Source organism: Cetorhinus maximus, chromosome 13 (assembly GCF_964194155.1).
Source record: "Cetorhinus maximus chromosome 13, sCetMax3.hap1.1, whole genome shotgun sequence".
Taxonomy (NCBI): Eukaryota; Metazoa; Chordata; class Chondrichthyes; order Lamniformes; family Cetorhinidae; genus Cetorhinus; species Cetorhinus maximus.
In genome coordinates this window covers 20,013,722-20,040,650 of record NC_135891.1, presented here as the reverse complement: position 1 = coordinate 20,040,650, position 26,929 = coordinate 20,013,722, and the positions used below count along the sequence as shown (strand labels likewise).

Genomic DNA, 26,929 nt, shown 5'->3' with positions numbered 1-26,929 from the left:
ACCTCAATAGCTGTCCTACAATGCTGCCATATCCTTTTGCTTTGTAAGCCTACGTATCCCCTCTCCAGAATCCTCCCCCCTCTCTATTTAGTTTAAAACCCTCTCTACAGCCTTAGTTATTCGATTCACCAGGACACTGGTCCCAGCACAGTTCAAGTGAAGCCTGTCCCACCGGAACAGCTCCCTTCTACCCCAGTACTGGTGCCAGTGCCCCATGAACTGAAACCCATTCCTCCCACACCAGCCTTTGAGCAACGCATTTAACTCCTTGACTTTATTTACCCTATGCCAGTTTGCCTGTGCCTCAGGTAGTAATCCCGAGATTATTACCTTGGAGGTTCTCCTTTTTAATTTAGCTCCTAACTGTTCAAATTCTTTCAGCAGAATCTCCTTTCTGTCCTACAAATGTCGTTGGTACCAACATGGACGATGGCAGCTGGTCATCCCACTCCAAGCTCCTCTCCAGTCCTGAGGAGAAATCCTTAACCCAGGCACCGGGCAGGCAACACAGCCTTTGGGACTCACGCTCATGGCTGCAGAGAACAGTGTCTCTGCCCCTAATTATACTGTCCCCTACCAGTACGATGTTCCTATTTCCTCCTCCCACTTGAATTGCTCCCTGTACCACAGTGCCGTGGTCAGTTCGCTCATCCTCCCTACAGTCCCCGCTCTCATCCACAGCTTGCAAGAACCTTGTAACTGTTGGACAATTGCAGGGGCTGATGCTCCTTGAATGCTACCCCATGGGTCTCCGTACCTACCCCATCTGCAGCCACACCCTCCTGTCCCTGATCACAGACAAAATTTGCATTACCTAATTTGAGGGGTGTGACTGCCTCCTGGAGTAAAGTGTCCAGGTAACTTTCCCCCTCCCTGATGTGGCACAATGTCCGCAGCTCAGCCTCCAACTCCCCAACTCGGATACGAAGTTCCTCGATCTGCAAACGCTTACTCCAGATGTGTTCACTCTGGATCACCTTGGTGTCTAGCAGCAATACATCACCTGTCCTGCCATCACTATTGTAATTAATTTAATTAATTACTCTAGTTTCCCTGCTCTTTACACTATTGTAATTAATTTTCTTTTACATCAGTATCAATCTTATACTTAACAAGCTATTTTAAAGAAAAAGAGAGGAAAAAAAAGACTAGAGACCAAAACACAAACTAAAGGCCTTACTTTTACTTTAAGGACTAGAAATACTCACCAAGCCCACTCACCAATCAGCCGCTTGATCGCTCGCATTATGTTGTGGTTCGTGACATCACTCCGCCGCTGGTCTCACTGCAGGTAGGCTTCTCGATTCACGCCTTTTATCCTCTCCCACTCACCTCTCGCTCAAAATATACTATTTTGAGCCTTAGGAATAAAATAATCCATAATCACTTACCAGATATTCACCAATTAACCAGCTTCGTCTCCTGTAGCAGAGCAAGAATCAATACCTGGGGGCTGAAAAAATTTAGGCACAAGTAACCAAATACCTCTTTCCCTTCCTCCACTAAACTCCCCGAAGCACCCAACTCCGGCACTCTATTTTAAGTTGCACTCCCTGAAGCACTCAACTCCGGCACTCTATTTTAAGTTGCACTCCCTGAAGCACTCAACTCCGGCACTCTATTGTAAGTCGCACAAAGTTGGCTACTTATATATACTCCTAACACAAAAGGCTTACCTGAGTCACTTGTTGAGGATTCAGCTTCAGCTAGTTCTTAATTGAACTGCTCTTTCACTGGAACACTTGGAAAAAACCCTGTTTAAGGCTGGCAACTACAGAATTTAAACTGTAGATTTCAGTTTAATGCCAACTACAAACTATATTAGGTTTGTACAAAATAGAAATTTAGACTTTCTTACCCAACAATTGCACGCGCTCAGTCCATCTGGTCTGTGAACTGCAGTGACTGGGAGACAGATGCTTTGATGGATTAATAATCATTGATGCATCATATTTTCAGCCAAGAAGACTGTTCTTTGTTTTAATAAAGTTACCATCAGACTGATAAATGTGGACGCAGTCTCGTTGATTTGTGCATCTGAATGAGCTTGCTGTTCAGAAATTGGCTGCCACGTTTCCTACATAACAGCAGTTACTACACTTCAAAAGTATTTCATTGACTGTGAAGTGCTTTGGAATGTCCACTGGTCTTGAAAATCGCTATGTTAAATACGAGTCTTTTTCTTTAAATCCTGCAGCATTATTTTGAATGCCTTGAAGCCGCATTTTCATATTGTGACACCAGGGTGCAGTAGAGTCTTCCTTATTAGATTGTAGCAAAGCCAAGCTGCATTACAGTGGAATCCATGTTCAGGGACAAGTTAAATCAGTCAGACACTTTTGTGCATAAACCTGTTTATAAAATGGAATGGTCCTTTATTACAGTTTTCATTCAAAGCATGGAGGTTTCACCATTGTGTTTGACAATGTTGCACTATCATGAGTACATCTCCACAGGGGAGAACTATATAATACGTTCATGCAAAACCAATTCAGCATTGTTTCTGCAGCGTTTTAACTGTGTGACTGCTAAGTATGTAGTACATTTTTAAAATGCTCATATAATAGGCAAAAATTACAATATATGATGTTTAACACTAAGGAATATAAAAAAAGCATGTGACTGCATCATTATAGCTCACAATTGGAATAAGCTTAAGTAAATCTTTATTATTGTGCAAGAGTATTATTGCAGTTCCTAAAAGGGCAAAGTTAATGAAAGTACAAAGTAATCAGAAATATGGGCATTGTTATTATACGTGTACGAAGTTAGTCGGACGTATTGTGGATATAAATGATGGTTGCAGCAATTTGTGATTTCTGGAAAGCACCAGGCAGTACTTACATAGTGTGTCATGAATCTGAACCTTTTACCTGACCTAAATCTGAACCTTTCGCTCGGCCTAATGAATTATTTGCATTAATGTGTGCTGCATGCTTTTTGCAAGCACAAATGAACAAATGTGGTTCATGACTTTTGTCTAGAATATCAGTTGTGTGTTGGATCCTCCAGGAAGGAATAATGTTGGATGTGATACTATAAATATTTAATACCTGTCTGGCTGAATTAGGAGTATGGTGGTAGCTATCTTACTTTACTTAATCAGGGAAAGTGTGTAGTGCTCATCACTTGGCCCCAGTTTGCCTAGCAAGGATCAATGTATCCAATGAGGGCTGGGAATATTGCTAGTTTCCAACCCCAACCCCCATTGCATTTTGTAGCCCAGTTGGTAATGCCTTTTCTACATTAGCCTTAGTGACAGATCTAATCTGCAACCCAGCTCAGTTCCACTCTGGTCAATTTATTTCACAATTATATTTGATTTTCTTATGTAGCAAGAATCAACCAAGCACGGAAGTGGATTCTTGTCTCCATGAGAGCTGGGCTCTTTTAACCCACAGGAAACATACTTGAGTTAATGTGTTGGGAGTAATACCAACACTCAGTAGCATTCTCTCCCTATCCCTCTCCCAAATCTAGTACAGGCATGCATAGGGAGCAATCAATCATCTCAACATTTTTCATCCTTTTGTATACTTACCTGTTTCTTTTTCTTAAACTGTAATTGTAGGGAGCTACTGCCAAACCTGATTTTAAAAGGGGAAAGATTGAACACCTTATGCTTTTTTAAAAAGTACTTTTGTCGATGTAAGCTATGGCTACCATCAGAAACAGCACCTGCCCTCACGAAAGGCCTTGAGAATTCCACTTCTTTGTAGATTTAGTAAACCGGAAAGCAAAGCCCAATTACCTGCTTGTAAGTAAGTAGAATGTGCTTGTTCCTCTCCAGATTTTCAATGTGTTTTTGTCTTTCTGCTTTATCTCAGCACTGAAGAGAATGTGCCATTAGCTTTGCTGAGAAAGGTTTCAATGTTGCCTACCCACCTCCAAAACATTAATCGTAAGGCGGAATTTTACAACTCCGGCGTGGTGGGGGGGGCGGGGCCATAAAATGCCGAAAGTTCGAAAGTCTATTGACTTCGGCGGGACGGGAAAATTCCGCCAGCGGGCGGCTGTAAAATTCTGCCTAGGATCATAGAGTAACATAGCACAGAAGGCGGCAATTTGGTCCATCGAACCTGTGCCAGCTCGTTTGGAGAACAATCCAATTAGAGTAAGGTAAGCTGTCTTCAGTTATAAACGTTCAGATGTTTAGCTTGATAATTGCATTAGACCAATCCTAGGCAAAGCCACCTGCAGAATGTGCTAGAAGGGTGCACATTTTTATTAAATCCAGGATTTATTTATCACTGTCATAAATTCAATGTTTTAACAAAGATTTTTTTTTCCATCCAATATTGTTTGGCAAGACAAAGGGAAAATTCATTTGTTGCTCCTGCACTGAGCTCAGTCCCAAGGCATGCAGACAATGGTTCTTGATGAAATAAAAACGGAAAGGGCTGGAAATACTCAACAGTTCACGCCGCATCTGTGGAGAGAAACAGAGTTAACATTTCGGGTGGATGACCTTTCATCAGTTTTGGTAGGTCATGCATCTGAAATGTTAACTCTGTTTCTCTCTCCACAGACGCTGCCTGAGTTTCTGAACATTTCCAGCATTTTCTGTTTTGATTTCAGATTTCCAATATCTGCAGTATTTTGCTTTGGTAAGGGACTTAATGAGATGGATCTAACCTGTGTCAGAATCCACCATCTCCAACACTGCAGAGATAGTGTTGGATTGACCGTATTGTAGCAAACTGTGATTGTATCTGGTCCACCAGTACTTCAGCCAAATCAACATGTCCACACAAGTTGCAAATGTCAAAACTTTGCAAAACACTTTAGAAGCGTGCAGAACTCCTGTTACTGTCATTGCCAGGAGCCACTTCCTGCTTGTCTGCAGCAAAGGGCCTGAACCACTTCATGCCCAATTTATTAATTTTTTTTCAACCTTATCTCATCCAACCTCTGACTCAGGCCGGGCAAATTCCAGGCAGTGCAACGTGTATCTGGGACCCAGCATCTAAGTGCAGCTGAGTCGAAGGCAAGGAGGCCACGCCACTTATTTTTATGGCACTAGCTGCCGTAAACTAGATAAGCTGAAAGGTCCATTGAAATTTAAAGGTTCTTGACAGGCCAGGGGAAGGTAAGTGCCTAAGCTAAGTTGATAAGAGTTTGGGGCGTGGGGGTTGCGAGTTCAGAGGTTGGGGGGGAATCAGAGGCCGGAGGGGGATGTCGGAGATGGGAAGTGCCTGGGCCTCAGGTTGGGTTGGGTTAGGCCGGGCCGTGCCGGGCCTGTGGGGGGGTGGGGGTGCCAGGCCTCAGCTAGAGGATGGTGGGGGGAGGGTCTCGGGAGAGGATTGTTGGGCCTGGGGTGCGTGGGGGGAGTATCTTGGCCATCGGGGGTCGGGCCTGGGGTGGGGTGGAGAGGGTAGGGTGTCAGGCCTTGGTGGGGCGTGGGTCAGGTCAGGCCTTGCCCGGTGGGAGTGAGAGTCTGGCTTGGTGGGGGTGTGGGATGAGCCCTTTTGGGGTAGGGGGAAATCCCATGATGGGGCTAGTCTGTTTGGGTCTGTATAATAGTTACCCAGAACTTAGAAGTGGTTTTAATCCTTCTAACTTTCTGAGGGTAACTGCTGGTGTAACCCAGTCAGAACCATCCGAAGTTTGCGATTTAAATCGCATTTTCGGATGGTTCCCAGTGTGGGGCAATTGCCCTGGGGAAGTTTGCACTTCTGGGAGATTGCTGTGCAAACTTTACCTGGGAAGTTCCAAAGGGAACTCCCCAGCGCACCTTTGGGGAGCCCCCAGCACGACGCTGGGAAGCTTGGAAGTTACAGCCCAATTTAAAACCAGGGTTAATCATCACTGGTTGAATTAAAGTTGCTGGAACCTGCTTTAGACTGTGCAGAACCTATTGATTTTTAGTGCCCAAGTGAAATGCATTCAAGCTTCCCTGAGCTTTCTGTAACCACAGTGATCAATTCCCCGAATTTGCCCTTGTTACGGTTACCTGCAGTTGTGACCAGTTATTATGCCACCAACAGCACCAAAATGAAAACCTAATCCTTGGTCTTTTGCTAGTCAGGGGTGGGAGAGAAAAGCCCCATTTCGATTTTACCAAAGGCTCCCACTGAGGATTAGTAATTTAAGTTACAGTTGATGGCCACTTACCAAGGAGTTATTAGTTTATCCAAGTCAAGATGCTGTAATATGAAGGTTTATTTTTGTTAATTTTTTATTTCGTTGTGTGCGTTGATCACCGGCTAGAAGTACAGTGTGTCCAGCTGAGAAACCATTTACGGTTGCAGATGACTTGTGAATAAAGATTTATCAGTTTGTTGGCAGACTGTGCAGTTATGACTAAGGTGGAGGAGTGAAAACCAAGCTCAAGCTTGGCCTGCTTTTCATTCCAATCTCGTTATGAGTTGATGTGTTTAATTTTGAGCAGAAAAAGATATTTTTTTTAATTCTTGACAATATTGATAAAATATGTTGTATCAGCCTTCTGAATGTAGTTACAGGACATCAGTTTGACACTAATTAAATGCTTTCACTTTTTTGTTTTGCAAAGTTAGTCTCCCCATATTCAATCATTTTTCCTGATGTGTGAAAATGCACTTGAAGAGGTGTGACTGCAGTGAATTGGCTAATCTCAGATGCTTTGGCAGTTTGGATCCTTCCATTGGATTCAGCAACCCTGGACTGAGGGGAAATGTGAGAGTCCTCTGACTCCCACAAATGCTAAGTTGTGATCTCTTCTACAAAGTGTGCGAGCCAAATGAGAGCAGGAGAAGAAATAAAAATAGAAAATGCTGGGGATATAGCAAACCAGGCAGCAACTGTGGAAAGAGAAGCAAAACTGATGTTTTAGGTTGGTGACCTTTCACCAGAACTGGAAAATGTTGGAGAAGCAACAGGTTTTAATTTTTTTCTAAATATTGAGCGTGGTAATTAATGTAATTTATTGCAACTGATGCGTGTTAATGAGCATCTAGCTGCTGTAATCCTCGATTTTCAGACTCCAAGATTAAAATATTTGGCTAATTTGTTCACCTTTCCATATGAGTGTTATTTTAATGCATCAATCACAATGCAAGCCTTCCAAACATATTTTAAAATTTGACCATTTTTACATATAGTTTAGATGAAGTGTTATATTAGACTCGAAACATTTCCTCTGTTTCTCTCTCCACAGATGCTGCCAGATCTGTTGAGTTTTGCCAGCATTTTCTGTTTTCATTTCAGATTTCCAGCATCCTTGCCGATTTTCTCATGTGATGTTTCTCTCCTGTGTATATTCCACCCATAAAACAGGGGTATCCAAGCTCTCTGAGAGCAACTGTAGCTAGTTAATTTGGTAAAACAAAAACAGAATTACCTGGAAAAACTCAGCAGGTCTGGCAACATCGGTGGAGAAGAAATCAGTTAACGTTTCGAGCCTTCACGGCCCTTCGGCAGAACTGAAGTATAGTTAGGAGAGGGGTGAAATATAAGCTGGTTTAAGGTTGGGGGGGGGTGGTGGGGGGGGAGAGAGAAGTTGAGGGTGTGGTGATTGTGGAGATAAGCAAGCAGTGATAGGAGCAGATAATCAAAAGATGTCACAGACAAAAGGATCAAAGAGGTGTTGAAGGTGGTGATATTTGTCTAAGAAAAGTGCTAATTAAGAATGGAAGACAGGACACTCAAGGTACAGCTCTAGTGGGGGTGGGGTGGAAAAGACTAACAAAGTTTTAGTTTTAGATTTAAAAATAATGGAAATAGGTGGGGAAAGAAGAATCTATATAAATTATTGAAAAAAAAAAGGTGGGGGGGGAGAAACGGGGTGGGGATGGTGGGGAGGGGGAGTTTAAGATCTAAAGTTGTTGAATTCAATATTCAGCCCGGAAGGCTGTAAAGTGCCTGGTCGGAAGATGAGGTGCTGTTCCTCCAGTTTGCGTTGGGCTTCACTGGAACAATGCAGCAAGCCAAGGACAGACATGTGGGCAAGAGAGCAGGGTGGAGTGTTAAAATGGCAAGCGACAGGGAGGTTTGGGTCTTTCTTGCGGACAGACCGCAGGTGTTCTGCAAAACGGTTGCCCAGTTTGCGTTTGGTCTCTCCAATGTAGAGGAGACCGCATTGGGAGCAACGAATGCAGTAGACTAAGTTAGGGGAAATGCAAGTGAAATGCTGCTTCACTTGAAAGGAGTGTTTGGGCCCTTGGACGGATAATTTGGTTAATTTGGTAGCTAGTTTAAAGTGGTTTTCAGAAGCTTAAATCAGTTGTTTTTAAGGGAGTATAAAAAGAGGCCTTCCTCCGGGCTGCCTTGTCTGCACTGAGAGCTGGAGAGTGGGAGAGTTTTAAGGGTTAATTTCTATCTAAAGCCTTTATTTTCCTTTAATTTAGCAATTAACTTAAGGAGTAATATTTTAGTTAAGAGAGGTTTTTTTTATCCGAACCTTAAAATAGGGATGTCCAAGCTCTCTCAGGGCAGCTGCAGCTAGTTAATTTAGGTAGCTAGCTCAAACTGGTTTTCAGAAGCTTGAATCAGTTGTTTTTCAGGGAGCATAAACCGGCCTTGCTCAATGCTGCCTCGCCTATGCTGAGTGTGCTGCTTTGGGTGCACAAAGTGTAAAGTGGGAGTTTGGTGAGTGAGGGAGTTAGGGGAAGCAGATGTTCCTTTCTTTTTCTACGTTTTTCAAGCCTCTAATAGAATTGATAAAGGGGAGTCAGTGAATGTAGTGTACTTGGATTTTCAGAATGTTTTTGATAAAGTCTCCCACAGGAGGTTCACTGGCAAAATTAAAGCACATGGGATAGGAGGTAATATACTGGATGGATTGAGGATTGGCTAACAGGCAGAAAACTGGGAGTAGGAATAAACGGGTCATTCTCATATTGGCAGGCTTTGACTAGTGGGGTACTGCAAGGATCAGTACTTGGGCCCCAGCTGTTCACAATATATATCAATGATTTGGATGTGGGGACCAAATGTAATATTTCCAAGTTTGCAGCTGACACAAAGCTAGGTGGGAATGTGGAAGATGCAAAGCGGCTTCAAGAAGACTTGGACAGACTTGGTGAGTAGGCAAGAACATGGCAGATGGAATGTAATGTGGGAAAATGTGAGGTTATCTACTTCGGTAAGAGAAACATATGTGCAGAGTATTTCTTAAATGGTAAGATTTAGAAAGTGTAGATGTAAAAAGGGACCTGGGTGCCCTCGTCAATAAGTCACTGAAAGCTAACAGGGAGTTGCAGCAGGAAATTAGGAAGACTAATGGTATGTTGGCCATTATTGCAAGTGAATTTCAGTACAGGAATAGCAAAGTCTTGCTTCAATTGTATAGAACCTTGGTTAGACTGCACCTGGAGTACTTTGTGCAGTTTTGGCCCCCTTACCTTAGGAAGGATATTATTGCCACTGAGGGAGTGCAACGAGGGTTCACCAGACTTGTTCCTGGGATGGCGGGGCTGTCCTATGAAGAGATAATGGGGAAACTGGACCAGTGTCTCTAGAGTTTTGAAGAATGAGAGGTGATCTCATTGAAACCTATAAAATACTTAAAGGGATAGACAGTAGATGCAGGTAAGATTTTTCCCCTGGCTAGGGAGTCTAGAACCAGGGGACACAATTTCAAAATAAAGAGGAAGCCACTTAGGACAGAGATGAGGAGAATTTCTTTTTACACAGACGGTTGTGAATTGTTGCAATTCTCTACCCCAGTGGGCTATGGAAACTCAATCATTGAGTTTGTTTAAAGCAGAGATTGACAGATTTCTAAATACCAGTGACATAAAAGGACATGGGGATAGTGTAGGAAAAAGGTGGTGAAGTGGATGATCAACCATGATTGTATTGAATGGTGGAGCAGGCGCGATAGGCTCAATGCCCTACTCCTGCTCCTATGTTCCTACCCTCTAGAAGATGTTGACTCCTTGTTAATTTACTGCTCTACATTAGTTCCTCTCTAGCACCTCATCAATGGTGGTCATCTAACCAAATATAATGTCTCCATTGTTTTCTACTGCTTTCTAATAAAATGACAAATAATGGCCAGGAGAAAAGTCACTTATGCCAACCACACCTTGTATTTATCTAGCAGCCATCATGGCAAAAATACCTTTATATTTTACAAGGGTAGGAGGAAGATGCTGAGAATCCTTCTCTTCCCTCTTGAAGGCTAGCAAGGCCATGCAAAAAGCTTGGACAGGAGAAAGCTAAAAGAAAGACCTAACTAATTCCTCTCACACTCTCTTAGAGCCACTGCACACTGCTTCGAAAAGAACGTTAAAACAGATTAGCATCTGATTATCACTTTGTCAAAATTCAGATCAGTTTTCTAAACTTTCAGTGTTAAAGTGGAACTTCAGTTCTTTATTGACCCCCCTTTTTTTGTTTTGGCAAATACTCAAGGCAAGGACACATTACATTATTTTCAGAGCTGCATAACAATAACTTTTGTTGGTCGAAAGTAGATATTCTCTTGGATTCAGTGGCACTGCTCCTGTAAGTAGACCTTATGTTCCCTTAGGCATGCACACTTTGGTTGCAACCACTTGCCAAACAATCAGCACTCTCTTCAAATGCAGTATAAATTGTTGTTTTCCCCTTATATTGGTATTCTTACGAAGTGTCCTGATGCGTGCAAGACAAAAAGCTTAGACATGTCTCTTTTTTCAGCAATGATGTTGTTGACTTTGCATGTGTGGACAAGTTTGCATGTGCAGATGGGTATTGGTGGCCATCTTGCATTGCAAGAAACACAGTGAAATAACAAACCATGTGATTCTGCTCTTTTCCAGTGAATTCACCAGTTAGCTGTCCTATGCTAACTAGCACTTTTTATTTCCTCTGTGATGGACTACATACATGTGCAATCACGTCCCAGTTCAGAGTTTCACACTATCTGACTAGAAAGAGAAATTTATTTGTGTCTCTGCCTCTCTCCAACTCTCAATCAATGGGCGAAAGAGAGCGTGTGAGAGAGAGAGAAGTAAAACCATTGCTGTGACCCACGCTAAGCGCTGTGTGCTAGTGATTGGTTTGCTAAGCTTCCAATTAAATTTAACCACTTGGAATGTAATGCCTGCCACCCACGCTGTACCACCACCTCCAACTTGATAAAGGCCAGAAATTAACGAACACCATTGTCTCAAAACGAATATGACCTATGAAAGTAAACATTTTGACATCTTTATTGGCTGCTATCTTGTCCTGGGAACCAAACCAGAAACATACAAGACGTTTAGAATTGATCCTTTGTAAGCTGAATCTAACTTTGTAGCAATATTGTAACAAATGAAAGCAAAATTCCTTCCAACCATTTAGGTAGAAGTCCCAAAGTTACACTGTTCAAGGGCACTTCTATTGTGCAAATCAAAATACGTCAGTAAAAGGATTAAGTACAATCTCTGATGAAAATGGATTGGTAAAAAGATTTTGGTTTTGCCACATAGTCCCTACATTAGCTCCATTATTTGTTTTTTCACACCAATCATATACAGTATATTATGGTGTTTTGCTAACTTTGTGAAGTTGGATAATGGAAAGATTTCAAAAGATTTTTTTTCCAAATCATCAACAACTTACATAGCACCCTTAAAGTAATAAAACACCTCAAAGTGCTTCATAGGAATATTATAAAACAAAATTTGACACTGAGCCACATTAGATATTAGGTTAGATGACCAAAGGCTTGGTCAAAGAGGCAGGTTTTATATAGCATCTTGAAGGAGGAAAGTGAAGCAGCGAGGCAAAGATGTGTAGGGAGCGAATTCAGAGCTTAGGTCTTAGGTAACTAAATGGTGGATTAAAATTGTGCATGTTCATGAGGCCAGAATTATACGTCCGCAGATATCTTTGAGGGTTGGAGAAGATGGGGAAGAGAGGAGGATTTGAAAACAAGGATGAGAATTTTAAAATATAGACATTGCTTGACCAGGAGCCAGTGTAAGTCACTGAGCACAGAGGCGATGGATGAATGAGACTGCTACAAATTAAGACACAGGCAGCAAAGTTTTGGATTACTTCAAGTTTGTAGAAGGTAGAATGTGAGAGACCAGTCAGGAGTGCGTGGGAAAAGCCAAGTCTGGAGATAACAAGGGGATAAATGAGGGTTTCAGCAGCAGATGAACTGAGATGGGGCCAAAATCAGATAATGCTACAGAGGTGGAAACAGGTAGTCTTAATAATGGCCTGAATATGTGGTCAGAAGTTTATCTTGGGATCAAATATGACACCAAATTTGCAAACAGACTGGTTTAATCTTAGACTGTTGCCAGGGGAAGGGGTGGAATTGGCAATAAGGGAATGGAGTTTGGGGTGGGGATGGAAAACAATGGCTTCAGTCTTCCCATTATTTAATTGGGAATAAAAAATCTGCTCATCCAATAATGGATGCTTGATAAGCAGTCTGATAATTTAACAATAGTGGAGGAGTCGAGAGAGGTGATGGTGAGATAGAGCTGCGTGTTGTCAGAATGTGAAAAGTAACACTATCCTTTTGGATAATGTCACCAAGGGGCAGCATGTAGCTACGAAATAGGAGAGGGCCAAGAATGGACCCTTGAATGATGGTGGAAATGGCGGTGTTTGAGCAGGAAGAGAAGCTATTGCAGGTGATACTTTGGCTGTGATTTAGATAATTAGGAATGGAACCAGGTGAGAGCCACCCCACTCAACTGGATGATAGTGGATAAGCATTGAAGGAGAATGGTGTGGTCAAACTGTGTGAAAGGCTGCAGATAGGTTGAAAAGGATGGGGAGGGATAGTTTGCCATAGTCACAGTCTGTCATTTGTGGCAACTGTATCAACAAAAGCTGGCCGAACAGGTGACCAGACATCTTTTTTTTCCAGATAGCCTCATGATGAATGCTTGGCTGAGCTCTTTGAATGGCTAATGGACTCAGTTCAGCAGGCAATGTTGACATAGCTTGAAGGGGAATGTTAGCTTTGTTTGATTGACATTCTTATTACCTTGTTATAAACTGATCTTTCTTTGAAGAGTTATTTCAATGCTTGTGTGTGTTTATTTACACAAGATTTAGAGTTATGCAGTGGCTGAAAGCTTTTTGTCATTAATACCATGATTCTGATTGATTGCCCCTCTTACCTTCTCAAAGTTGTCAATGTATTTTGAATGCACTATTTTACTTTTGGTTCCTGACTCAAGACTAGAGTTCCTCCGTAATTCGCAACTCCTTTGAGGTGATGTGAGCCACATCTACTAACAGGACCAAGCTCCATTAACATTGCAAGGGGTTGAACTGCCCATCGCAGCAATGGAGCAGGGAGGATGAGAGTGGTGTATGTGAGCTCACTACTCACACCTTTATCTCACACTGGCAAAAAATTCTGGAAATGGAAATGAGGCAGGAATCTTGGGTTCAGGTCCCACTACTATTTTTAAAGGCCTCCCAACTCCACAAAAATCTGGGCCAAAGTTTTTGTTCAACATCTCTGCCATTTTCTCATTGCACATGATAATTTCTCTACCACTGTCTCGACGTGATCAATATTTACTTTAGCTATACTCTTTTTTTATATGTTTGTAAAAGCTGCAAATATTTCATTTTGCTAACTAGGTTATTCTCCTTCCACTGTTTTTCCTTTTTATCAACTCTTTTGTCAATCTTTGCTTTTTAACACTCACTCAATTCTCAGGCTTACTAATATTCTTCACAATATTATAAACTCTTTTAATCAAATACTATCCTTGATTTGCATAGATCCCGGGATGTTTTTCATTTGCGTTTGTTTTTTAAATAGAACATACTAAATGTTGAAAATGTTGAATCTTTTCAAATATTTCCCACTATTTATTTACTGCCATACCTTTTAGTCTAGTTACCCGATCAACCTTCGCCAGCTTTCCCCTTCTACCTATGTAATTGGCTTTGTTAAATTTATGATTCTAGTTTTGGACTTGAGTACATCACTCTCAAACTTTATGTGGAATTCAATTGCATTATGATCACATTTTACTATGGGATTGCTAATTAACCTTTTCTCATTGCACCATACTTGATCTAAAATCGTTTTATCCTTAATTGTTTCCATAAGGTATTGTTCAAGGAAACTCCCAAAGAAGCATTCCACACCCTCATATTGCAGACTACCTTTGCCAATTTGATTTGTATTGTATGACACCCCTCTATTACTTGAATACCGGTATTATTTTAAATAGGTTAATGTTTCCAATAAAGTGACAGACAGAAGAAAGTCAAACAAATAAGTGTGTTTTCCTGTGTTTACGTATTAGTTATCCCTGTGCTTATGTTTTTAAGAAAACTAAAAATTGATCTTGAGTCTTTTTAAAAATTCCTCCAGCTGTCTAGAATACAATAGGTTGGGCTTGTCATATTCTGACTTAGCTCACAATAACATCAATTTTTGCTGTGTGTACAACCTACCACAGAAAATACATGAAGTCATTGTTTACTTCTGTTTTATTTCCCTTCTTATGATGGAGCTTCTGCTCATTTCTAGGGGACCTTTTGCATGGCATTATTAAAGCATTTTCAATTTTAAAGCATCATAAATAATAGTTCTGTTTAAAAATGTCATGGGCTTTTTTGCTCCTTTTTTGATTGTACTCAAAAAATATAAACTTAACCTCTGAGCTCTTTGATTTACTACTCTAATTAATGCAAGAAACTGTCATTGGCAAGAGAAACAGTATTGTAAACTGCATGATGAAAAGGGCCAAATACATCATCTTGTCAGTTATGTTGAAACAATAACTTTTGCCTGCAGCCTTACTGTGTTTCATTCAGGAGATAACAATGTTTCGTATACTGTAATCTTAGACCTTTTTAATTTTCCTCTACCATCTCAAAGCTACCTGAGGTATGTTATAGACCCCTACGCTGGGTTGGAAGCCTTAAACTGAAACTGTGGGATGAAATCAGAAAGGCTACTAGTGAGATACCAACTATAAGGCATTATTGATTGCTTTATGACAAAAGAGCCAGCAAGGGGATAAAACATTTTGGATTTGGTTGTGCCAAAGGGACGATCAAATCTCTAGCACAAAGGTTAGTAAGGCTTTAAATGTAAGTGATCATATTATAATTATGTTTGACCATGCAAAGATTGGATAGATTATGAAAACACAAAGAAAATTGTCAGATTTTAAGAGGACCAACTTTATGCACTTGAGAAGTCTTAGTCAGAATAGAATTTGAATATGTCTAGGGAAGTGGAGGAACAGTAGAGTTCATTTAGAGAGGTAATTCAGAATGCAATGGATCGACATGTACCCTTGCAAAGCAAGAGTGCGAAGCTTAAAGACTTTGCTGTTTGTTTGAATGGGACTAACAAGCACCTGATAAAGAAGAAGGGCATTTAAAGCCATGAAGAAAAATGGTGCCAAATTACAGATATGCAATCAGTATGAAAAAGTATTCCAGGAGTGTAAAAGTTACACTAGAATGGCAAAAAAATGAATATTACCACAGAAGTGAATGATAATCTTTTAGATAAAGTATATTAAGAAAAATAGGATGCTGAAAGGCCACTGAAAGTGGGATCGGGAAGGGGATGATAAGTGACACTACAGGGGCTGCACAATTTTCTGCCTCCACTAGTTTTCTCAAAAATATACTTTATTCATCAAATTTATATAAGTACATTACATAACAGTTCAAATTTGATTTTACATAAAAGTGCAATACAGTTCAATTTCTTTCAATACACTACGTGATCCTCTGGACTTCCTCACTATACTTAGAATTACAGGTTATATTTACAATGTACATTTTATGTCAAACATTCTCTGGTGCACACGAAGGGCTTTACACAGATTCCAGCCCTTCAGTGTACAATGACAGAAGGGCTTTAGACTTCCCACTGAGCTTTTGTAGCGGCTGCCCTGAGCTTTAGTGTGTGCCTCAGCACCTAGTTCTGGACCTTGGAATATACCAGTCTGCAACATTTGGTCATGGACAGTTCTTTGTGGAGGAAGACCAGCACGTTTTGGGCAGACGAAAGAGCGTCTTTCGCCAAGTTGTACGCCGTCCAGCAGCAGTTGATGTTTGTCTCAGTCTGGGTCCTGGGGACAGCACATGAAGCACAGAGTTTATGAAAGATTTGATCACAAGGGGTCTGGATAGAAATGAAATCATAAACAATAGCCAACATTGTTTCATGAAGGGGAAGTCTTACCAATCTAATTTGTTTTCTTGCAGAAAAGTTGCAACAAAAGATTTTAGGAGTGGATGTGATGCACTTAGCTTTCAAGAAGGCTTCTTCAAGCAGTTCCTTTGGAAAGGCTGCATTGAAAATAACAAAAATGTATTCATTGGAGAGGTTTTACAGTGGATGTGTAATTGGCTATCAGGATTTGTCTGGTACCATTGGGGTCCCACAGGTGTGAGAACACCTTTGGTTTCATATTTTCATAAATCTTCTGGTAGGGTTCACAAGCCAGTGGTTAAATTTGTGGATGACCACAAAACTAATGAAAATGGTAGACTGCAAAGCGGATCCGGATAAGATACAGGATGTAAATATATTTGGGAATGAAGTAGATGGGTGGCTGATGAAATTCAACGCAGAGAAATACAAAGTGCTCCATTTGGTGGACAAAACAATATCCAGGATGGACGATTTTATTACTTAAATGGAAAGAAAATAACGTGAAAATGGAAGAGATCTAAAAATTGTGACTGACAATAAACTGAAGCCATGGCAACGATGCTCAATGGCAGTGAGTGAAACAAATCAGATGTTGGGATGTATGGAAAGGTCAATATTAAATCACATATTTCAGCAATCCTGTCATTTCCAAATCATTGATGCAACTGCATTTAGAATACTGTGTACAGTTCAGGTTGCAGCAATGAGTAAAAAGCATTGCAGCTATTGAAAACATAACAAGAGGGTAACCGGAATGATTTGAGGGGATGGAGCATTTGGATTATGATGAATTATTATATTGATGTAGCAAGCTCTCAGAGGTTAAGAAGTGAAAGGATTTCTGTGTTTAGGTTTCTAAAAGGACCTTGATAATACAGGCCATCTATTTTACCTTGTGTGGTCCTGTGCTTGAAGTGGGGTGGGATGTAATTTCCAAACTAATCTGCAGAAAGATTGGGCCTGAACTTCCGAGGAGTGGCAATCACAGTCGGATTGCCCCTCCGCTCCTTTTCACTTACCCAGGTCGGGAACTGCACATTTCTCACCCGCTGTTCTGAACCGGGCCTGGTGAGAAATGTGCAGTAAACCTGGTTCCTGAGGCCATCAGCGCAGGTCAGCAACGCCGGGGCATGTGAAGCCACAGCCCCTTTTTACGGCACTAGCTGCTGTAACCCGGGTAAGTTTAAAAGCCCATGGTTTTTAAATGCACTTTGAGAAGCCAGGGAGAAGGTAAGTGAGTAGGATGGGTGAGGGGGGCAGGGTGTAGTTAGGATGGAGCAGATGGGTGTTAGGATGGGTTGGGTGGTCAGTCAGAGGTTGAGGGGCTCGTTGGGGGTGGGGGGGTTGTTGGAAGGGTATTCGGGGGTGGGGGGGAGGTGGTAGTCGGGAAGTCAGAGGTGATGGGGGTGTTGGGGGTAGTTGGGGTGGGGGAGGTAGTTGGCGGGCAAGGGGTGTAGGGTGGGTGAGTTGGGGGGTGGTTGGGAAGTTGGGTTGGGGGATGCGGAGATAGTTGGTTGGGCGGGGGGCAGTGGGTGATGTGGTGTTGTGTTCATTACTATAGTTACCCAGGAGTTAGAACTGGTTTTAATTCTTCTAACTTTTCCTGGGTAACCATTTCTTCTAAGAGAGTCGGAGCTTTCTGAAGTCTCTGATTTAAATCGAGTTTCGGATGGATTCCAGTGCAGGTTAATTGCCTATTAGAAGTTTAAACCTACCGGGTGATTCCCGTGCAGTCCATGCATGGGAACCTCTGGGCATAGGCGGGGGTTGGGGTCCCCCAGCACAGCTTCTAGTTTACCTCGGGAGTATGACCCCTGGGGAATGGAGGCTCTGGACCATTAGTTTAGTGGGCAAGGGGTAAATCAATGGAACAGGCTCCTTTGGGGCACAGTGGAAGCAGACAATGCTTATTTATTCAAATGTAAAACTTCTTTCAGAAAATAGTATTTTGGGGTGTTTTATATGCGTAATTGGGACAGGTTGTATGGTAAGTGTTCCGTGCTTGGCAGGATCTTTGAGCTCATGGTTTCCAGTGTATGTAATGTATCTAAGTTTGTTGATGATACAAAACTAGGTGGGAAGATAAGCTGTGAGGAGGACACAGAGACTGCAAAGAGATAAAGACAGGCTAAGCCAGGCAATGAGGTGGCAGATGGACTATAATGTGGGGAAGTGTGAGGTTATTCACTTTGGTACTAAGAACAGAAAAGCAAAATTTTTTCAAAAGGCATGAAAATTCTAAATGTTGATGTTCGGAGAGACTTTTGTGTACTCATACAAGGAGCACAAAGTCAGTTTGTAAGTGAGCAATTAGGAAGGCAAATGCCATGTTGGTACTTAATGCAAAGGATTGGAGGACAAAAATAAGGAAATCTTACCACAGTTGTACAAGGCTTTGGTGAGACCACACCTGGAGTACTATGTGAAGTTTTGGTCTCCATATTTAAGGAAGGATACATTTGCTTTGGTGGCAATACAGTGAAGGCTCTCTAAATTAGTTTGTGAGGTGAGAGGGTTATCGTATGATAGGCTCAGTAAATTGGGTCCATACTCTGAAGCTGAGAAAAATGAGAGGCGATCTCATGGAAACATGCAAGCTTCTGAAGGGGCTTGGCAGGGTAGACACTGAGGGCGTTGATGAGGGTAATGTCGTTGATGTGGTGTACGTGGACTTCCAAAAGGCATTTGATAAAGTGCCACATAATAGGCTTGTCAGTAAAGTTGAAACCCATGGAATAAAAAGATAGTGGCAGCATGGATACAAAGTTGGCTGAGTGTCAGGAAACAGACAGTAGTGGTGAACGATTGTTTTTTGGAGCAAGTTATCTTAATATATGTTAATGACTTGGATTTGGGTATACAGGGCACAATTTCAAGTTTGCCAGTGACACATAACTTGGAAGTATTGTGAATTGGGAGGAGGGTAGTGATAGACTTCAAGTAGACATAGAAAAGCTGGTGGAATGGGTGGACATGTGGCAGATGAAATTTAATACAGAGAAGTGTGAAGTGATTCATTTTGGTAGGAGAGGCAATATAAAATAAAAGATACAATTTTAAAGGGGATACAGGAAAAGGAAACCTGGGGCTACATGTGCATTGAAGATGGCAAGGCAAGTTGAGAGAATAGTTTAAAATGCATATGGGGATCCTGGGCTTTATCAGTAGGGGCAAAGAGTGTTAAAACAAGAGTGAACCTTTAATAAAACACTGGTTTAGCCTCAGCTGGAGTATTGTGTCCAATTCTAGTCATTGCACTTTACAAAGGATGTGAAGGCTTTAGAGTACATGCAGAAAAGATTTACGAGAACAGTTCCACGGATGAGGGACTTCAGTTATGTGGATATGTTGGAAAAGCTGTGGTTGTTCTCCTTAGAGAAGAGAAGTTTGAAAGGAGATTTCATGAAGGTGCCCAAAATCATGAGGGGTCTGGGTAGTAGATAGAGAGAAATTCTTCTAATTGACGAAAGGATCAAGAAGCAAATGTCACAGAATTTAAGGTGATTGGATAAGTGAATTAGATAAGTGCCTGAAGATAAAAAGTTTGCATGACTACAGGGAAAGGGTGGGGTAGTAGGAATAGCTAAATTGAAAGCCAGCGTGGATTTGATGGGCTAAGTAGCCTCCTTCAGCACTGTAACCATTCTATGATTCTATATTTCCTGCTCTACATATGATGTTTAGTGGGAATGGTATGTGCCAAGCTATGGGTGCCAGCAGTCCTTTGGCTCTCCATCTCGAGGAACCATTTCAAGTGAGCATTGTTAGTGAAGGGGTAGAATTATCACAACAGAGCTGATTCCTGTTCGTCATGCCCAACACCCCCACAATCAACTTTTTCCAGGAGAAGTCACCTGTAAGTGAGGATTTTGAGGGTAGTTGTAGTAACCCATCACTGCTTGAACTTAGATCAGCTAGACTAACAGCCCAAGGACCAAACCTGGATCCACATGCCTTGGTACCATACCTTACTTATTGAACCATTACAGTGCAGAGCTCCCTCGATCATTTTAATAGGAATGGTTTCCTCTTGATCTCAGACTTAATGCGATTTAGAAGTGAGCATTAGCTTCTGTTATAGGGCTTTTGGAAGACTTTTCTTCTCTCACTTGTTCATATTGCCAAACTTCACTGCTTGTGTTTGCCTATTGAATGGTCACTTCCAAAAGTATGTCTTTGGATGTAAAATATTTTGAGATATCCTAAGGATGTGCCATATGTACGGAAGTGTAACCTTTGTGTTCAAAATGAAAGCTATTTTGCTACTGTTATTGTTATAGTTGTTCTAGTTTATGTAGCTAAAACTACCCAGGGAACTAGAGAATGGTTTTAACTACGCAAAGAAATATGATTGTGTGACTTCAATACTATAGCTGATTTCAAGTATAAACAAGAAGGGCGTACATAAATGCTGCACTTTCATATTGCTTTGGTAAAGATCTGCTGTACAGTGTCCATGAAGGGAGGAAGGGAATAAAAAGTACAAGGTGCCACAGTTTGCACTGTGCTTCTCGTTTCGAGAGTCTGTGGTGGCTCTGATTTCTGTGAATGTTGCAATGGGGAGAGAAACTGCATGTCGACCTGCTGAATGCAAAGAAATAGTACAAAATGCACTTTTAGTGATTTTTTTTTAAGGAACCACAAGCCTGGAGTATTGCTTTGAAGGGTGGTATTTGTTCTTGTGCTTGCATTATGTTTAATTGCTGCTAATTTGTATGAAATGTCTTTGCATTGGGCCCCTCTTAAACATTTTTCAGCATTAGAATGTGCCAACAGTTAGAAAGTTGAAACTAAGAATGGTCATTTTAAAATATTTTTAAATTTTATTAAATGTTTTTAAAATATTTTTGTTTTTATCCAAACTTTAACCTCATTAGGAATGGGACCAATCTGAGACAAAGTCTTTGGACCTCACTAAAAAGCAGAAGCCTACAACTCCTGCATCGGGCAAGAAAGCCAAGAAAGAGAGCAAAAAGAAGAGATAGGTTACTGGAGGAGAGCTGGAATAAAAATAACATCGATGTTTCTGTGGTGATTCTGGTTTTGTATTCGTTGTTCCTGAAAATATATAAACTTTTTTGTCAGTGCTGTTTACACATATGATGATCTTTCACAAAAGTTTTGCAACTGCAACCTTAATTTTACTATCCCATCTTTCTTGCATCTTCTGGAAATTTTAAAAATTACCAACTTGTAACCAGCTTCATTGTCTTAGTCATTTTATACCCATACTTCATTGAAAATAGCTGCACATGAATCTTTTGATTACAACTAAAGGTTCTTTGATATTGCCATGGACTGTGGTCTCAGGAGAGCAGCTTACATGCAGCACTACTCCACGCTTATACACTACAGTGGAATGCTCCCTGAATAGTAAATAGGCATAAGTGCTTTTAACACTTCGGTCATTGTGCATGTGTGACCATTGATGTTATGCCTTCCACAGTGTTCAAGGACCAAATAGGAGTTCATATCACTGTGTGCCCCAATACACTAGATATGACTCAGCATTTTTATTATGCAGGCATGGGAGCTCCAAACTCTCTCTCCAAAAAAACCTGGGCCTGGAAATTCCAGGGATCTCTTGGTCTCCCACATAACCTCCCCACCACCCCCCACCAATGCCAGGAAGCAATGTTAATAACCATTTTGTTTCTTTAGCATTCGTTCTCTGGGGATTTTAGGGCTTGCGTCACTGCTGACAGCAGAATTGAGAATTTTATCTTAAGCGTAGGACTAAGTGAGTATGTGAGTAGCTAATGGCAAGGGCGTAACATAAAACACCCTGAAATAGTTTGCAAAGGTGTGTTAAGCAGCCCAGCAACATTTGAGACCTGTGTTCAGAGGAGAACTGAACTTAGACCACCAGAATCTTACATCATGCTAATATATCCTGTTTGTTTTGATGTGACTTTTAAGACTGTAAATTAGTTGAAATTTCTCTTAGACCATAAGATGTAGGAGCAGAAGTAGGCCATTCAGCCCATCAAGTCTGTTCCACTATTCAATGAGGTCATGGCTGATCTGATAATCCTCAACCTCACTTTCCTACCTTTTCCCCATAGCCCTTGATTCCCTTGCTGATTGAAAATCTCTCTATCTCAGCCGTGAATATACTTAATGACCCAGCCTCTACAGCCCTCTGCGGTAAAGAATTCCACAGATTCACTACCCTCTGAGAGAAGAAATTCCTCCACATCTTTGTCTTAAATGTGCAGCCCCTTACTCTGAAATGATGCCCTCTGGTCCTAGACTCTCCCATAAGGGGAAACAACCTCCTCAGCATCTACCCTGTCAAGCCCCTTACCCCTCTCTAACTCCACTCTTTTTTTTAAAAAAAAAAGCCACCTGACGATGCCTTTAAAGCTACAAACCAATTGGGGGTAGTTTGTCTCTTGTTGCCTTTACATTTTCATTGATATTGTGTTTGAGATTTCCCATTTATTATGTGGTAGAAGGTCATTGCACAATTGTTCATATTAAGATCATAAATTATAACTGATTCAAGCACATTGTGTATAGAAATTTTCAGATGTCATACATCACAGTGTGACTGGAGAGCTTTCCTTTGCATCTCCTGGAAGTCAATAAAATGAAGAATCTCTCTGCCAATAATGTTTACTCAATTTTGCAGTGATATTAATTTACTGATCTGTTGAAATGGTGCATTCATTGTATGAAGATAAATGGGTTGCTTTTAGAATTAAAATATTGTTTCCAACAATTAAATGTTTTGAAACTAATATTTGTCATTGTCACCAGCACACGTCTTGCTGTTGTTTTTATTCTGCATTATAGGATCTTTTCTTTATATTAAGAATGTAAACACGTGGGGCAGGATTTTTCGCTCAGTGTGTCAGTGCAGCCCAACCCGCTCGAGCATGAAGTAGCACGTGATGACATCGGGCGAGCGTCCCGACGTCTTCGCACACTTGTGCGATATTTTGATCGGCGGGCATGTGCATGAGTCGGAAGCGTGCCTGCTGGCAATTAAGAGGCCTATTAAGACCATCAGAGTTGTAATTAATGGAGATTTTCGTTGCCCATCCAACGTTATGTTTGGCGGGTGGGCAAATTGGCCAGGCGGTCTTTGCGTTTTTCAGGAAACTTCATCCACGGGCGGGATGAGGTTTCCATTATTAAATTTAAAAAATTAAAATGTATGGACAGAATTTTCATCTTGTATATGTTGAGGTGACTAATTCTGATGCTTGGGCAGTTTTTTCCGGATTTTAAAATCTGTTCTTATTGCATTTAAATTCTTCAGCTCCCTGAGCCAGCTCTCTGCCTCCGGGGAGCTTTCAATCTGTGCTCCACTGCGCCCGCGCTGACTTCAGCGCTCGCCCTCCTCCCACCCCCACCCTGGCGGCGCTGAGCCTTTCAGTGTGCATTTCACGCTGGCCCGCCGCTAATTGGCCAACCAGCGTGAAACCGCGGTTGGGAGCCAATTGCAGTTGGGCAACTGTTTCCTGGCTGATCACGGACGCCTGCTGAACTAAAAAAATCCTGCCCTTGGTTCGTATTACCAGAATCTATCTTAAAATGTACAAAGCTATTCAAGGCACAGTGTATGTGTTAAGGTAGGCAGTAATAGCCAAATGTAACTGTTTATGAAAATTAATACATATTGTTATAAAATGTTTCACATCCATCTGGAACATTTAGATTCGAAGGTTACGGTAGCAGCTAACAGTCTTAAATTGATACCTGTGGGCTGTAGTTTATAATCTGTAGATTTGAGTAATACTGTGGACCTTTACTGGAATTAAGAAGCCCGTAGACAAGTGCTTGTACAGATTTGCAGTGCCTCACTCTGTTGTATGAGAATAGCCAAAATATTTGCTTTCTCCTAAAATATAAAATAAAAAGCAAGCTTAGAAAATGCAGTAGGAATTTTATTACATCTGGCACAAATTTAAGCCTGTGTTAACTTGCTCTCTGTTGGAGGTATTAACCATTTGGCATTAATATACTTACGATCTGACTACCAAGTTTTAACTTCCCCTATTGCATTGACTCACACTCAAATTGTTTCGTATCTGTGCAAAAAGGGCAGTAAATCTGTACCATAAAATACATTGAGAAATACATACTTCAGGATAAATCTTTCATTACATTTTCATCATGCTTTATTTTATTAATCTTCACTCTCTTCTTTCAAGTTGTCAGTAGAAGCTGAAGGAAATTGATTGCAATGTAAATAAATTAATTCTTGAATCGGTATGAAATATAATGTGTGATATTGCAGGCTATGAATGGGACTAGGCTGACTAGAGTTAGCACTGAATCTGGCTCTATAGGAGACTTAGTTTTACTAAAACAAATCGTGACAACTATTTGTAACAAAACACTAATTTGGAATCTAAACTATTGTACGGAAAAATAATTTAGAAATGTTTCTTTTTCTTCTGGACTAGATGAGGTTAAGGAAGGTTGTGCTGAACTTAAATGTTACCAAGCAATGAGTTGACATTGGAAGGAATGATTTCAAAGTTATTTTGTTAATTTGTTTCCCATCTGCTTCAGTTATGTAAAACAAATGTTGCGGATATCTGTGTTCTTTTTAATTCATATGTTTTAGAAGTATAACTTTTAGTTTAGGAATTGAAATTTTTTAATGTAAGATAAATGGCAACACCTGGTTGAGAATCTGGTAAACAAACCTATGTGCAAATCAAAGGGCTGCCTGTATTTATTTAAGGGCAGAATTTGAAATGGGAAAACCCTAAACAATGGACGACCCCTCTATGGATCTCTTGGTAGAGACAGGATGCTTACAGTTATCCCATTAGAGATATAAATTATTCACGTGGGTCCCAGAATCAAAGGGTTGTTTTGAAGGAAAGGATAATTAGTTTAAATTCCTGTTTGGAACATTCCACGGGCATCCCATGTTGCTGTGGAAATAGGCAATGCAAGGAGGTACTTTTTTTTTTGTTTTGGGTTTTATATGGTTGTTTTCTCACACAAACAGGCAGTCAGCTTAGAGCAGCTTTGAGACAGGCACAGGGAGAATCTGCTAGAAGCTGCTAAGCAGCTGGAACTATAGCAGGGGACTGTTGGAAATTGAGATTTTTACGGGAGGGGGGTGGTTCCTGATTTTATAAGTTACTAATCAAGAATGCAAGTGAGACCCTTGCTTGAGCTAGGGGAGTCCACAATCATGAGGTATTGAAGGAGATTTGGAGGATTACTTAGCCAAATGCTCATGGAAGGACCCCAAGTGATCTTGTACCTCAGAATAGCGGGAGCACTAAGGAGAAGTGAAGTGGATTCCAGAGAGCTTTGGCATACCTTGGTTTCATCCAGGAGGAGTGAATAAACCCTCAAGATCCTGTAATGTATAGAACTCTTGGGTGGAAGTAAAATTGGATGGGTTATAGTATCAGTATTTACATGTTGTTAAAATTTTTGAGTCTAAAGTACAAGTGTTTACAAATTAAGTGTTAAGTGCTTGCTTTGTTTTATTCTTCTATTTAAACATGAAATCTTGTGGTGTGGTTCTTTCAGTTAATAATTGGAAGTTCAAATTTCTCTTTAAATGTTATCAGTCTCTACAGAGATCATAATACAGATAACTGGAATGGATGACATTGCATGGCAAAGTCGAACCTGATGGTTCTAATTTGTCCAACATCTGCCAGCCACCACTTCAGCACAATTGACTAGACAACTGATATTCCTGACATGCTCAGATAGTTTTTGAAACAGGTTCCTTGGGCTTGGCAGCAATGCCAATTCTAGTTAATACTGTGATCAATGCAGGACAAAACAACCCTTACCATGAGAGTATTAGTGAGTTATCAATGAAGAAAGTTCATTTAAAGTTTGCATTCACTGTCATATCTTTGGCTATGCTTCTAACATATGATTAGCTTTGTTACATAATGCAGTGTTTCCATCTGCTGCAGTAGTTCCCAGCTGTAGCCCCAGCCAAGGACAGAAGTGTTTCAGCACTATCTCAATTTTTGCAAAGACTCCATTCCTCTTAAAAAGGAATCTAAACAATTGGGTTACTGATGGGAGTGAGAAACTGTGTAGGTCATTTTGCAGATGTTGATGCATCTGGGTGAAGTTTCTACACAAACTATCCAGATGGAACTGTTATTGCTCATAGCCTTCCTTTAGTCAGGGATAAGATGTCTAGGAACGTATGCACCACAGTTCATGGTCAAATTGCAGCTGCAGTCCACTGTTAATGCCTTCGTTACTGAAAATGTGACAGTAACTTTGATCATTCTCCACAGACATGTGCAGTTGAAGATATCCAGTTTTCTAAACAAACCCAAAAAGCAACTCTTGGGATTAAGCTTTGAAACTGACATTTAGGAAGACACAGTGAGATCTAAGAGAATATTTTAAGAGCTCCCCAAATTACTTCATTGGATAAATGCACTGAACTGTGCATCACTGAGCCACTCATACCAGAAAAGTCCATGTTGGGTGCTAATTTAGTTGGTAATAGTCAGGACAGAAGCATTGTAGTACAATTGGCCCCTGTGTGGTTGCAGTGGTCTACACTAACATTCAGCTGCTAAATTGAGAAGACTCAAAGGCTCAAGAAAATTCAGCCTAAATTGATTGTTATGGAGCTCAAAGAGTTTTCAATTTGTTGTTGACATCTGGCTACTGTTTCCATTACTTTACTTCTCAGTCAAGTACATTTTCCCTCATCTCCAGGAAAACTGTTCTTTTGCCACCTGGGAAATGGCATTATAATTTGTCTCTGAGGCAATTGCAAGCTAATCTTTCATTTGATTCCACTCCTGTAGCTATGTACGATCAACGGCTAGTTTCCTTGCAGTGGCAAAAGTAAGTTTAACCAGCATTTTTTAATCTTTCATTTGATCATTTTTCACAATACTG

General features: G+C 40.9%; 1 protein-coding gene across 1 annotated transcript in view; it reads left to right on the top strand.

Annotated features, from left to right (window-relative positions):
• The window catches only part of manbal (mannosidase beta like), a 40,828-nt gene extending 18,022 nt beyond the window's left edge, over positions 1–22,806 (top strand). The window contains exon 2 of the mRNA XM_078555073.1: positions 20,941–22,806. Within this exon, the coding sequence (XP_078411199.1) occupies positions 20,941–21,048 (108 nt within the window). The 3' untranslated portion in view covers positions 21,049–22,806. The remainder of the gene's footprint in view (positions 1–20,940) is intronic.
• The last annotated feature ends 4,123 nt before the right edge of the window (positions 22,807–26,929 follow it).